Source organism: Hyperolius riggenbachi, chromosome 4, assembly GCF_040937935.1.
Source record: "Hyperolius riggenbachi isolate aHypRig1 chromosome 4, aHypRig1.pri, whole genome shotgun sequence".
Classification (NCBI taxonomy): Eukaryota; Metazoa; Chordata; class Amphibia; order Anura; family Hyperoliidae; genus Hyperolius; species Hyperolius riggenbachi.
Window position 1 is genome coordinate 129803217 of NC_090649.1, and position 13830 is coordinate 129817046.

Sequence of the window (13830 nt, forward strand, 5' to 3'; positions counted from 1 at the left end):
ACCTCCCTAGCGGTATTGATGGTTTTACACGTCCATACAAAACATGCTGTGTACAGTATTGACGAGTATACACATCAATACTCTCCTGCACTGTATACTAGACCCACACATTTTGGCAAGTTACAGGGAAAAAAAGGGTTATGAAAATTAATTGGATCACTTTTTGCACAGAAATTATCGGGAAATGGAATGTCAAGGAGGTTAATTTCTCCATTACTTTGTAGAAAATCTGGAAAACAGTGTTTAACCTCAGCGGAATTTTGTACAATCTGTCTAATAATTTGCGACATGTTTCCTGTTTTTTTGGGCTTACAGTTGACCAATCAGACAGTCTGATTATCTGTATAGGCTGCATTGGGCTCTATTCTCAATGACTTCCTGCATGCGGTAAAGTCAGTGTGGGAAATTTGCGACCAAAACATCGCCATGTTGAGATTCACAAAATTTTCAGCATGTTATTTCCGCATGTGGTAAATGTGCGGTAAATGTGCGGAAAAAGTTCCGCAAAAGTCGGTATTTTCGCCAAAAAAACACATTCACAAAATATTTCAGACGCATTATTTCAGCGTTAATTACCGATTTTTTTATCACCTACAAGTAGTAGGTGATATATTTCGCATCCCATTGATTTTAATGACGTCTAGAGGCTTAAGTGCTGTGCTTGGTGGACTTTGAAAAAAAATTTTTAACCTATTTTTCATGCAACCCATGTTTACTGCATGTTTACCGCACGTTTAATTGCCGTTTCCGCACTCCTTTTACCGCATGCGGAAAACATGCGGAAAATTTTAGTGAATGCAGAAAAAATGCGGAGATTACCACTGGCGGTAATTTTGCGGTAATATTTTGCGGTGATTTGGCCTCTTTGAGAATAGAGCCCATGGTCTCAACAGAATCAATGGCATCACATTACAACACAACGCTACACAGCTAATGAGGAGTGAGCTGTTTAGAGACTTTAAATCCTACCACTTTACTGAGTGCAAAACAGTGGGCTTGATTCACTAAGCTAAGCTTAGTGCTGCGTAACTGCACGAGTTAGCTATTGTTAAGCGCGCTAGTGAATAAGAGGGCCTTAATTTAGTGTCCCTGCCTGCTATGTGCGCTATTGGCAGTGGAGCGTGTGTAATCGGGGAGCAGGCACTCTGCAAACGCTATGCTACTGAATTGCAGCATAGCGAGCGCTAGTAATTAACATCGGCTCCACTCTTCCCGCCCTGAGCTTCAGCGAGTCCAGTCACCAGGGCCGGGCCGAGGCTGGGTGGGCTCCAGCCTATGAGCGCAGGGCTGCAGGGGCAGGGAGAGGAGAGCCGACATCTATGTCTAATTTCTCCCTCTCTGCCCCTCTCCAGCAAGCTGTGTATGTGTGTTGCACTCACCGGCTCCATAAAGTTGTCCTGTGTCAGCCCTGTCAGCTCTCACTGTAGCAGCAGAGCTGACAGGATCTTGACAGAGCTGTGGGTGGGCGGAGCTTCATGCCGGCAGTCTAACCGGATACGCTGGAACTGGTGTCAGTCAGGGGAGATGGTGGTTCTTTCTGGATGCCAGAGCTCAGCAATGTGTGCCTGTGGCTGCAGGAAGCAGCTAGTCACTCACCAGGCACTTGTAGCTCTGCTGTTTAATGCTGAAGCTTCCTAGAACCATTTGTATAGCACTACAATACCTCTCTTTCCCTACTATCCTGAGCAGAGCTATACAGCATCAGGCAAATACTGTCTGTCAGCACTGCTGTCACCCGACCCTGCTCAGCTACAAAGTAGTGTTGTCCGGATCATGAACGATTCGGATCTTTGATCCGAATCTCTTTTGTGAGTCTAATCATCCGAATCATCAAAATGAGTGATTCGGATCGCAAAAGGGGCGGGGCCAGGAGCGACACGCCCCCTCTCAGCGGGCAGCGGGGTCCTGGAAGCAGAGCAGAGATGGATCGCTCTGTTGGATGGGAGGCAGCCTTGCAGAGAGACAGGTAGATGAGAGAGAGGGGACATGGGTGCCACTGCCAGATATGTGTAGAGCACACATACTGGCTATAACGTGCTGCTCATTATAGGCTGTCTGTTCCGTAGCTGTGCACAGTGAACACATTGGAAGCTTTTGGCTCAGCTCAGCACAGCTCAGTAACTTTGCAGGCACTGTGCAATATGATCCTCCTGCACTCGCTCTAAACAGCTGCACTTCACTTCACTTCTGGGAGTGCTTTGGGGAATGCTTTCTTTCACTGTGCGACGTTTGCATTCAAAGTGTACAGATTAACATATAGGTGAAATATATGTAAAGCATGATTGCAGCATGTGCGTATTGTGTGCAAAACAACATTTATGCTCTCTGCTCGTCCCTCCTCCTTTCTCTGTCCACTCCCTGCCCTCTGTCCATCTTCTCCCCTTCTCTGTGTGTCCACCCCCTTCCCCTTCTCCTGTCCTGCTAGTCATTTCACCCCCGAATGCTTCCCTTGTAAAATGATCCGAGATTCGGATCAAAGATCCGGATCTTTTCAATGATCCGATTCGAATCATCCGGATCATTGAAAAGATCCGAACTTCGCATCTCTACTACAAAGGAATGTAAGTGAGAGAGCAGTGCTATGAACTTTATAGGGGAGGAGTGTGGTATATGTAAAATTGGAGTGTAGCTAGGGCAGGGTCCCTTTTTCCTGGTTTCAAAAGTTAGGAGGTAGGTCAGGGGCGTAACTAGAAATCACTGGGCCCCCCTGCGAAACTTTGAATGGGGCTCCCTCACTTTCTGCACAGGTAAAATGAGAATCAATGTTATTCAATTGGCTAGTGCACTCTTGAATGTGTTTTTTCCCATGTACATAAAAACTAACAGCAGTGAAGTTGGGGTCTGGGTGCTGTACACAAGAGCATGCTACACACTGAATTGGTACTGTCTACAAATCTTTGTATGATTTGTTATCAGTAGCTGAGCAGATGCAGTCATTAGAACAATTATTCAGAGAGAGTAGAAAGCTTTTTCTCTCTTTGCCCAGACTCCTCAAGCATCACTACAGTACACAGCACTTGGGGAGGAGTAGAGAGGCTGGGGTAGAGCATCCTTGTACACAAGTCCCTGATGAACACTGAATAGGGAGTGTCCTCAAATCTTTTTCTGATTCCTTATCAGTGGCTAAGCACATACAGTCATTAGAACAATTGTGCAGAGAGCAGAAAGTTTTTTTCTGTCAGTGCCCTTAGGTGTCCGTCTCTCAGGACAGGGAAAAGAAACTTCTACCCTCCCCCCCGGGCCCCCCTGCAGTTTCTGGGCCCCCCTGCGGCTGCATCCCTTGCAGGGTCTATTGTTATGCACCTGAGGTAGGTATGGCCAATATGGAAGGAGGGAGGGGGGCGCATTTTGGAATCTCAGCCTCCTGTGCTAGAGAACCTTGTCCCGGTCCTGCCAGTCACATTAAAGGACCTGATCCCCGCACTCTGTCTGATTAGCCTAATAGGCTATCTGTCAATACCTCCATCAGTACCTGAATATGTTTAGTACTCAAGGAAGGCGAAGTGTAGAACAACCCAAAGATGTTGTATAGACCTTTGGGGCTGCTGGTTTTCTGGTTTTACTCTCTTTATTGAGTATTGCCCTTATGTAAGATATGTGGCTTCTGTACTTATTACCTAGCCAGGGTGCATGAACTAAATCTGATCCTGAGGAAGATGGCCGTCAGCCATTGAAACAGGTCAATCTAAAAGGAGTTTTGAGCAAGCTGATAGAAAAGCTACCAGTGTGGACACTCTTGCATTATCCACAGGCTGCTAATAGGAGCCTGGAGACTGACAGTTGCATTGGAAAGCAAGGTGGAACGCAAGAAACTCCAGGGGGAAGTGACGTCACTCCCAGTCAACCACTTGCCCGGAAGCTGTAGGCAGAGCTGATTTTACCGCTACTGTACCGCTGGAACTACGCGGATACAGTTACGCAGGGGCGCTTCTAGCCATCTTGGCACTCCAGGCGAGAAAACCTGTGGTGCCCCCCCCCCCCCATGGTGCCCCGACACGCTCCCCCATCCTTCCCCTTGTGGTGCCTCCCTATGAAAATAATCGTGATGCGGCTTCGTTTTACTGGAAAATAATCGTAATTCAGCTGCCGCCCTGCTCTGCATGCCACAGACCCCACGGGCTGAGTCCTAGGTTTGAACATTGGTTAGGGCAAAATCTGCATGGAGTTACTATCTTCCCCAGGAATTCATTTAGGCACTTCATATTCCCCAACATCCCTAAAACACACTAACAAGTCAACTAGTTTCCCCCAAAACAATCCTATATTGAGAATATTAGACTTTAACCACTTGAGGACCCACCCTTTACCCCCCCTTAAGGACCAGCGCTGTTTGTTTGGATCTGTGCTGGGTGGGCTCTGCAGCCCCCAGCACAGATCCGCGGCCACACAGAGCGATCAGATCGCCCCCCTTTTTTCCCCACTAGGGGGATGATGTGCAGGGGGGGTCTGATCGCTCCTACCTGCAGGCATGTTGCGGGGGGGGGCACCTCAAAGCCCCCCCCCGCAGCGACATTCTCCCCCCTCCCTCTCCTACCTGCTCCCCCGGGAGATCTGGGCTGCACAGGACGCTATCCGTCCTGTGCAGCCAGTGACAGGACGTCCCGTCACATGGCGGCGATCCCCGGCCGCTGATTGGCCGGGGATCGCCGATCTGCCTTACGGCGCTGCTGCGCAGCAGCGCCGTACAAATGTAAACAAAGCGGATTATTTCCGCTTGTGTTTACATTTAGCCTGCGAGCCGCCATCGGCGGCCCGCAGGCTATTCACGGAGCCCCCCGCCGTGAATTGACAGGAAGCAGCCGCTCGCACGAGCGGCTGCTTCCTGATTAATCAGCCTGCAGCTGGCGACGCAGTACTGCGTCGCTGGTCCTGCAGCTGCCACTTTGCCGACGCACGGTATAAGCGTGCGGTCGGCAAGTGGTTAGCTATGGTGGGATTAGACAAGACAAGACAAGACAAATAACATTTATATTACGCTTTTCTCCTTGCGGACTCAAAGCGCCAGAGCAGAGCAGCAGCCACTAGGACGCGCTCTATTGGCAGTAGCAGTGTAAGGGAGACTTGCCAAAGGTCTCCTACTGAATTAGTGCTGGCTTACTGAACAGGCAGAGCCGAGATTCGAACCCTGGTCTCCTGTGTCAGAGGCAGAGCCCTTAACCATTACACCTTCAGCCAACTGCTACACCATCAGCCATGAGCTCCTCTGAGGACAGTCAGTGACATGACTATGTACTGTGTAATGTGCTGCAGAAGATGTCACTGCTATATAAATTATTAATAATAATAATAATAATATAGTAGGACATTAGACTATGACTATGGCAGGATTAGAGTGTTGGCTCCTCTGAGGACAGTCAGTGACATGGCTATGTACTCTGTAATGTGCTATGGAAGATGTCAGTGCTATATAAATACATAATAATAATATAGTAGGACATTAGACTATGACTATGGTAGGATTAGAGTGTGAGCTCCTCTGAAGACAGTCTGTGTCATGACTATGTACTCTGTAAAGTGCTGCAGAATATGTCAGTGCTATAAAAATACATAATAATAATAATAATAATAATAATAATAATAATAATATGGTAGGACATTACACTATGACTATGGTAGGATTAGAGTGTGAGCTCCTCTGAGGACAGTCAGTGGCATGACTATGTACTCTCTGATGTGCTGCAGAAGATATCAGTGCCATATAAATATACAGTATAATAATAATATGGTAAGACATTAGACTATGACTATGGTAGGATTAGATTGTGAGATCCCCTGAGGACAGTCAGGGGCAGGACTGTGTACTCTGTAATGTGCTGCAGAAGAAGTCAGTGCTATATAAATACATAATAATAATATGGTAGAACATTAACTATGACTATGGTAGGATTAGACTGTGAGCTCCTCTGAGCACAGTCAGTGACATGACTATGTACTCTGTAATGTGCTGCAGAAGATGTCACTGCTATATAAATACATAATATGGTAGGACATTAGATTATGGCTATGGTAGGATTACACTGTGAGCTCCTCTGAGGACAGTCAGTGACATGACTATGTACTCTGTAATGTGCTGCAGAAGATGTCACTGCTATATAAATACATAATATGGTAGGACATTAGACTATGGCTATGGTAGGATTACACTGTGAGCTCCTCTGAGGACAGTCAGTGACATGACTATGTACTCTGTAATGTGCTGCAGAAGATGTCACTGCTATATAAATACATAATATGGTAGGACATTAGACTATGGCTATGGTAGGATTAGATTGTGAGCTCCTCTGAGGACAGTCAGTGACATGACTATGTACTCTGTAAAGTGCTGCAGGAGATGTCAGTGCTATAAAAAAAAAACTTAATTATCACTTGTATATGAACAATTATCCATTATTGTACCTTTGTAAGAACCTTATAAACCACTGGGAGATCTACAATTACCAGAATTTCTTTATGAAGATGAACTATAATTCCATACATGACACATAAATAATCACAGTAGGACATGCTGGTACCTGTAGTTCCCCAGTGTGCACTGCAGTCTATGATTTGGTCAAAGAATAGGCAGCCTGATCAGCATCTTATACAGCAAGTCACTCTATTCACATCCTGATGACCTGCTGTCCCGCTGTGCTTCCCCCCCCCCCCCCCCCCCCCTGAGCTGCAGCCAGAATTTAACCTTTTGTGTGCTCAATCAGTGACTAAAGCTTTTCATTTAGCTAGTAGTCCTGCTATTCACATGGTACCTTATCAGTCTGGAAGCCATCACATTCAGGTGATAGGGTCTGGTGAGGAAATACAAATGTCCCTAGTGCTGCAAAGTCAGTGCCCAGTAACATAACTGTCTGGGGATTGATTTTCTCTAGCTGGAGCTCTGCACTCCTGGCATGTCTTGCATGGCTTGTTATTACCTCCTCCAACAGACATGCTCTTCTGCTGTGTTTACGTTTCCTCTTTGGCACAGGGAGGGGCGGGAGCCTCCAGCAGTCACACAGACACTCTAGATGTCAGTTAAATCATGTGTGTATGATTATCTGCAGATCTCATAGACTATCATTGCAATTTGCAGGAATGGATTTTTGGCAGGAACAGATCTTTTGCAGATACTGATCTTTTGTGTCTGTACAGCATCTGTGTGTGCAGCATCTTGCAAAGATTTTTTTCTGATGGGGAGTTCAGCTCCATAGAAAAGACTGTGTAGAGTATGGCTCTTATACTACAGGAAGGGTGGTAAGATTGGTCTGTGATCTTTCATTTTCCAAAGACCATGGTCTGATGTCTGTATGTGGCCTTAGAGTGGCAGACTATAGTGTAAGGGCTGGAACCCACAGGAGCGCTTTTGGCAGCACTGCGATACGCTAGCAGTTTGCCAAAACGCTGGGCTAATGTTAATGGATGGGGCAACTTCCACAGGAGCGTTTGCGTTTCTCAAAACGCAAACGCAGGACATGCAGCATTTTGGGAGCGTTAGCGCTTCAATGTAAAGTATTGAACCGCTAGCGGAAACGCTCAGCAAAACCTAAACTGAGCGGTTTTGGTAGCGTTTTGCGGTTCAGCACACTGTAACAAAATGAAAAATAATTCACAGGACCAATCAGGATAAAAACGCAAAACGCAAAACGCTAGGCACCCGCTGGGGAAAAAAATACAATGTTGCAAAACACGACCAAAAACGCGCATGAATCCGCTTGCAAACCGCTCAGACAAAACGCTAGCGGTTGCGTTTTGCGTTTGCGGTTTTCAGTGGGTTCCAGGCCTTACAGCAGACTATAGCGCTACACAGAACTTGTGAGCATGGGTGTAACAACAGGGGATGCAGCCCATGCGCCCGTGGGGGGGGGGGGGGGGGAGCCCGGCCCCCCCCCTGGGGCCTGCTTATGGCCGTTTTAAGGGGCTGAAGGGGTCGCACCATGAGGGGAAAGCTATGGCCACACTCGGTGGGGAAGGGGGGGGAAGGTCCCCCCCCTCACCTCGGGCTTTCCCCTCTGCGCTGCCCTCCAGCTTCAATAGCTATACAAGTGCAGCAGAGCGGCGGGCAGCGGCAGGCAAACATACCTTCCGTGCGTTCCAGCGCGGACACTTCTCGCTCTAGTGACTGACGTGACTTCCTGTATAAAACAGGAAGTCGCGTCAGTCACTAGAGCGAGAAGCGTCCGGACGCACGGAAGGTAAGTTTGCCTGCCACTGCCCGCCGCTCTGCTGCACTTGTATAGCTATTGAAGCTGGAGGGGAGCACAGAGGGGAAAGCCCGAGGTGAGGGGGGCTGGACCTTCCTCCCCCTCCCCGCCGAGTGTGGCCATAGCTTTCCCTTTATGGTGCGACCCCTTCAATCCGCCCAAAACGGCGCGGGGGAGGGGGGCCCACTCACAATTTCTGCAGGGTGGCCCGGGGGCTCTAATGCTGCATACACACTTGAGATAAAAGTCTTTGGAAAATGAAAGATCGCAGACCAATTTTACCCCATTCCATGTAGTATGAGAGCCATACTCTACACAGTCTATTCTATGGAGCTGCACTCCCCATCAGATAAAATCTTTGCAGGATGCTGCACACAAAGATGCCCGTACACATTCAGAAGATCATTATCTGCAAAAGATCTCTTCCTGCAATAGATCCATTCCTGCAAAATGCATTCATAGTCTATGCAGTGGCGTACCTAGGGTATTTGGCACCCGGTGCTGGTTATCCACAGTCACCCCCCCCCCCCCCCCCCCCCAGGCTGTGGAGTCGGTACAAAAATCTTCCGACTCCTCAGTTTATGAAACCACGACTCCAACTCCGACTCCGGGTACCCAAAATAGCTTCAACTCCGACTCCTTAGTCTTAATACTTAACAGGGCTGTGGATTTTGTACCAAAATCACCCGACTCCTCAGTTTATGAAATCAACGACTCCGACTCCAACTCCAGGTGCCCAAAATTGCCCAGACTCCGACTCTTCGACTCAGACTCCACAGCCCTGCCCCCCGTAATTGGGGCTACGTTGCGCAAAAAATGTGTGTGGTCATATACCAAAATGTGGGTGTGGTCACGGGTGGAGACTAGTTTACATGAACTTAGCAATGGTGGGACATTAGATTAGGACAGTGGTGGCGAAAAGTCACTTATCTATCGCAAAGTGCCAACAGCAATTTAAACTAAATACAAACATTTTAACTCATACATGAACATTATGGAAAATCCAAGTTGAAAATAAACTGTGAAGATAAACAATTTCATCCATCCTACTCCTGAAAAATGTATTTTTTTTTTTTTAAAACCCCCCCAGTTTTATTTTCTGTTTTAAAAAGCTAAAAAAAAAAAAAAAAGTAGGTTTAAAGGAGTTATCCGGGCAGTTTTAATAAAATGAACGCCCCAAGCTCCCAGGACCTCCCTCGCCGCATCTCTGCTCTCAGCCGTTCGCCGGAGGCTAAGAACTACTACCACCTGCGCAGTCCGCTCCGGCCCACGTGGCAGTGATTGACAGCGCCGATCGCGCAGGCGCAGTACAGAGCAACCTCCAGGTCGCTCTGACATCATCGCCGGGGACCGGGTCGGAGCTCAGGCGAACGGCTGAGAGCAGAGATGCGGCGAGGGAGGTCCTGGGAGCTTGGGGCTGGAGGAAGCCCCCGGTTAATTTTATTAAAACTGCCCGGATAACTGCTTTAGGGCTGGAACCCACAGGAGCGCTTTTGGCAGCACTGCGATACGCTAGCAGTTTGCCAAAACGCTGGGCTAATGTTAATGGATGGGGCAACTTCCACAGGAGCGTTTGCGTTTCCCAGAAACGCAAACGCAGGACCTGCAACATTTTGGGAGCGTTAGCGCTTCAATGTAAAGTATTGAACCGCTAGCGGAAACGCTCAGCAAAACCTAAACTGAGCGGTTTTGCTAGCGTTTTGCGGTTCAGCACACTAACAAAATGAAAAATAATTCACAGGACCAATCAGGATAAAAACGCAAAACGCAAAACGCTAGGCACCCGCTGGGGAAAAAAATACAATGTTGCAAAACACGACCAAAAACGCGCATGAATCCGCTTGCAAACCGCTCAGACAAAACGCTAGCGGTTGCGTTTTGCGTTTGCGGTTTTCAGTGGTTTCCAGGCCTCAATGCTATTGTCTCATATGAGGTTGATTCCGCTTTTCCCATAGTCTCGCAGTTAGCAATCATGAGGCCCCCAACAAGACAAATTCAGCAATCTTGAGGCCCCCAACAAATCATGAGGCCCCCAACAAGACAAATTCAGCAATCTTGAGGCCCCCAACAAATCATGAGGCCCCCAACAAGACAAATTCAGCAATCTTGAGGCCCCCAACAAGTCAAATTCAGCAATCATGAGGCCCCCAATAAATTATGAGTCCCCCAACAAGACAAATTCAGCAATCATGAGGCCCCCAGCAAGACAAATTCAGCAATCTTGAGGCCCACAACAAATCATGAGGCCCCCAAAAAGACAAATCCAGTAACCATGAGGCCACCAACAAGACAAATTCAGCAGTCATGAGGCACATAAATAGACAGCATTTCAAATAAATAGGCAAAATGCCCCATTAATATGGTAGACACCTCTCACCTGGCTTCTGAATTCTCCTCTACTGGCTGCTGTGCCTGGCTGGCAATACTGTTTTTGTCTGGATTGGCGATGATGTGTGAGCTGAAAGGCCTGGCAGTGATGCTGTGGCCTGACTGGCGGTGATGCTGTGGCTGGGCTGGCTGGCGGTGATGCTGTGGCTGGACTGGCTGGTTGAAGTAAATGCTGGCCTGACTGGTGGTGATGCTGTGGCCTTTTTGCCAGTGATTCTGGGCTGGTTGGCTGGTGGTTATGTTGGGCTGGCTGGCCTAGATAGTTTAGGTAGTGAGAGGTGCCCCACAGTTTAGGTAGTGCCAGGAGCCCCCCAGTTTAAGTAGTTACAGGAGCCCCCCAGCTCAATTAGTGACTGGAGCCCCCCAGTTCAGTTAGTGACAGGTACCCCCCAGTTCAGTTAGTGACAGGTACCCCCCAGTTTAGGTAGTGACAGGTGCCCCCCAGTTCAGCTAGTGACAGGTGCCCACCAGTTTAGCTAGTGACTGGTGCCCCCCAGTTCAGCTAGTGACTGGTGCCCCCCAGTTTGTGTAGTGACATGAACCCCCAGTTTAGATAGTGACAGGAACAGGAAAAGTTGTGACTGGGCACACCATCTTTGGTAGGGTGCTTGGTATTGTGGTATAGGCAAACCACCAAAGTATAAGTCCAGAATTCAAATATACCAGCACTCCAGCTTTCTCAAAGAATCACGCTCTTTTATTGAGCTAACATATCCACAGAAATGACCGACAATTGTTTCGGGGCCTCGCAGGGTCCCCCTTTCTCAAGGCGTGTGTGGTTACCAATATCAATAAAAGAGCGTGATTCTTTGAGAAAGCTGGAGTGCTGGTATATTTGAATTCTAGATAGTGACAGGGACCCCCAGTTTAGATAGCGACAGGGACCCCCAGTTTAGACAGCGACCCCCCAGGTTAGACAGCGACCCCCCCAGGTTAGACAGCGACCCCCCCAGGTTAGACAGCGACCCCCCCCCAGGTTAGACAGCGACAGCGACCCCCCCAGGTTAGACAGCGACAGCGACCCCCCAGGTTAGATAGTGACAGGGACCCCCCAGGTTAGATAGTGACAGGGACCCCCCAGGTTAGATAGTGACAGGGACCCCCCAGGTTAGATAGTGACAGCGACCCCCAGGTTAGATAGTGACAGCGACCCCCAGGTTAGATAGTGACAGCGACCCCCAGGTTAGATAGTGACAGGAAACCCCAGGTTAGGTAGTGACAGCGACCCCCCAGGTTAGATAGTGACAGCGACCCCCAGGTTAGATAGTGACAGGGACCCCCCAGGTTAGATAGTGACAGCGACCCCCAGTTAGATAGTGACAGGGATCCCCCAGGTTAGATAGTGACAGCGACCCCCAGGTTAGATAGTGACAGCGACCCCCCCAGGTTAGATAGTGACAGGGACCCCCCCAGGTTAGATAGTGACAGGGACCCCCCAGGTTAGATAGTGACAGCGACCCCCGGTTAGATAGTGACAGGGACCCCCCAGGTTAGATAGTGACAGGGACCCCCGGTTAGATAGTGACAGGGACCCCCCAGGTTAGATAGTGACAGCGACCCCCCAGGTTAGATAGTAACAGGGACCCCCCAGGTTAGTGACAGCGACCCCCAGGTTAGATAGTGACAGGGACCCCCCAGGTTAGATAGTGACAGGGACCCCCCAGGTTAGATAGTGACAGGGACCCCCCAGGTTAGATAGTGACAGGGACCCCCCAGGTTAGATAGTGACAGGGACCCCCAGGTTAGTGACAGCGACCCCAGGTTAGATAGTGACAGGGACCCCCCAGGTTAGATAGTGACAGCGACCCCCAGGTTAGTGACAGCAACCCCCGGTTAGGCAGTGACAGGGACCCCCCAGGTTAGGCAGTGACAGGTACCCCCCGGGTTAGGCAGTGACAGGGACCCCCCAGGTTAGGCAGTGACAGGGACCCCCCAGGTTAGGCAGTGACAGGGACCCCCCAGGTTAGTGACAGCGACCCCCAGGTTAGTGACAGCGACCCCCGTTTAGATAGTGACAGGGACCCCCCAGGTTAGATAGTGACAGCGACCCCCCAGGTTAGTGAAAGGGACCCTCCAGGTTAGATAGTGACAGGCACCCCCCAGGTTAGATAGTGACAGCGACCCCCGGTTAGATAGTGACAGGGACCCCCCAGGTTAGATAGTGACAGCGACCCCCCAGGTTAGATAGTGACAGGGACCCCCCAGGTTAGTGACAGCGACCCCCAGGTTAGTGACAGGGACCCCCCAGGTTAGATAGTGACAGGGACCCCCCAGGTTAGATAGTGACAGGGACCCCCCAGGTTAGATAGTGACAGGGACCCCCCAGGTTAGATAGTGACAGGGACCCCCCAGGTTAGATAGTGACAGGGACCCCCCAGGTTAGATAGTGACAGGGACCCCCCAGGTTAGATAGTGACAGGGACCCCCAGGTTAGTGACAGCGACCCCAGGTTAGATAGTGACAGGGACCCCCCAGGTTAGATAGTGACAGCGACCCCCAGGTTAGTGACAGCAACCCCCGGTTAGGCAGTGACAGGGACCCCCCAGGTTAGGCAGTGACAGGTACCCCCCGGGTTAGGCAGTGACAGGGACCCCCCGGGTTAGGCAGTGACAGGGACCCCCCAGGTTAGGCAGTGACAGGGACCCCCCAGGTTAGGCAGTGACAGGGACCCCCCAGGTTAGTGACAGCGACCCCCAGGTTAGTGACAGCGACCCCCGTTTAGATAGTGACAGGGACCCCCCAGGTTAGATAGTGACAGCGACCCCCCAGGTTAGTGAAAGGGACCCTCCAGGTTAGATAGTGACAGGCACCCCCCAGGTTAGATAGTGACAGCGACCCCCAGGTTAGATAGTGACAGCGACGGCAACCCCCCAGGTTAGATAGTGACAGCGACCCCCAGGTTAGTTAGTGACAGCGACCCCCAGTTAGATAGTGACAGGGACCCCCCAGGTTAGATAGTGACAGCGACCCCCAGGTTAGTTAGTGACTGCGACCCCCGGTTAGATAGTGACAGGGACCCCCCCAGGTTAGATAGTGACAGCGACCCCCAGGTTAGATAGTGACAGCGACCCCCAGGTTAGATAGTGACAGTGACCCCCAGGTTAGTTAGTGACTGGGACCCCCCAGGTTAGATAGTGACAGGGACCCCCCCAGGTTAGATAGTGACAGCGACCCCCAGGTTAGTGACAGGGACCCCCCAGGTTAGATAGTGACAGGGACCCCCCAGGTTAGATAGTGACAGGGACCCCCCAGGTTAGATAGTGACAGG

At 49.9% G+C, this 13830-nt stretch overlaps 1 protein-coding gene across 5 annotated transcripts in view; it reads right to left on the bottom strand.

Annotated features, from left to right (window-relative positions):
- LOC137571481 (allantoinase, mitochondrial-like) overlaps positions 1-13830 on the bottom strand; it is a 74005-nt gene that overhangs the window by 51234 nt on the left and 8941 nt on the right. Inside the window, exon 1 of one of the 5 annotated variants that reach the window (XM_068280649.1) lies at positions 6909-6955. The exons of 2 other annotated variants lie outside the window; for them this stretch is intronic. In XM_068280649.1, the coding sequence (XP_068136750.1) occupies positions 6909-6924 (16 nt within the window). In that variant the 5' untranslated portion in view covers positions 6925-6955. Of the gene's footprint in view, positions 1-1379; positions 1452-6743; positions 6883-6908; positions 6956-13830 lie in introns of those variants that run through there. 2 more of the 5 variants (XM_068280651.1, XM_068280650.1) reach the window with 2 other exon arrangements.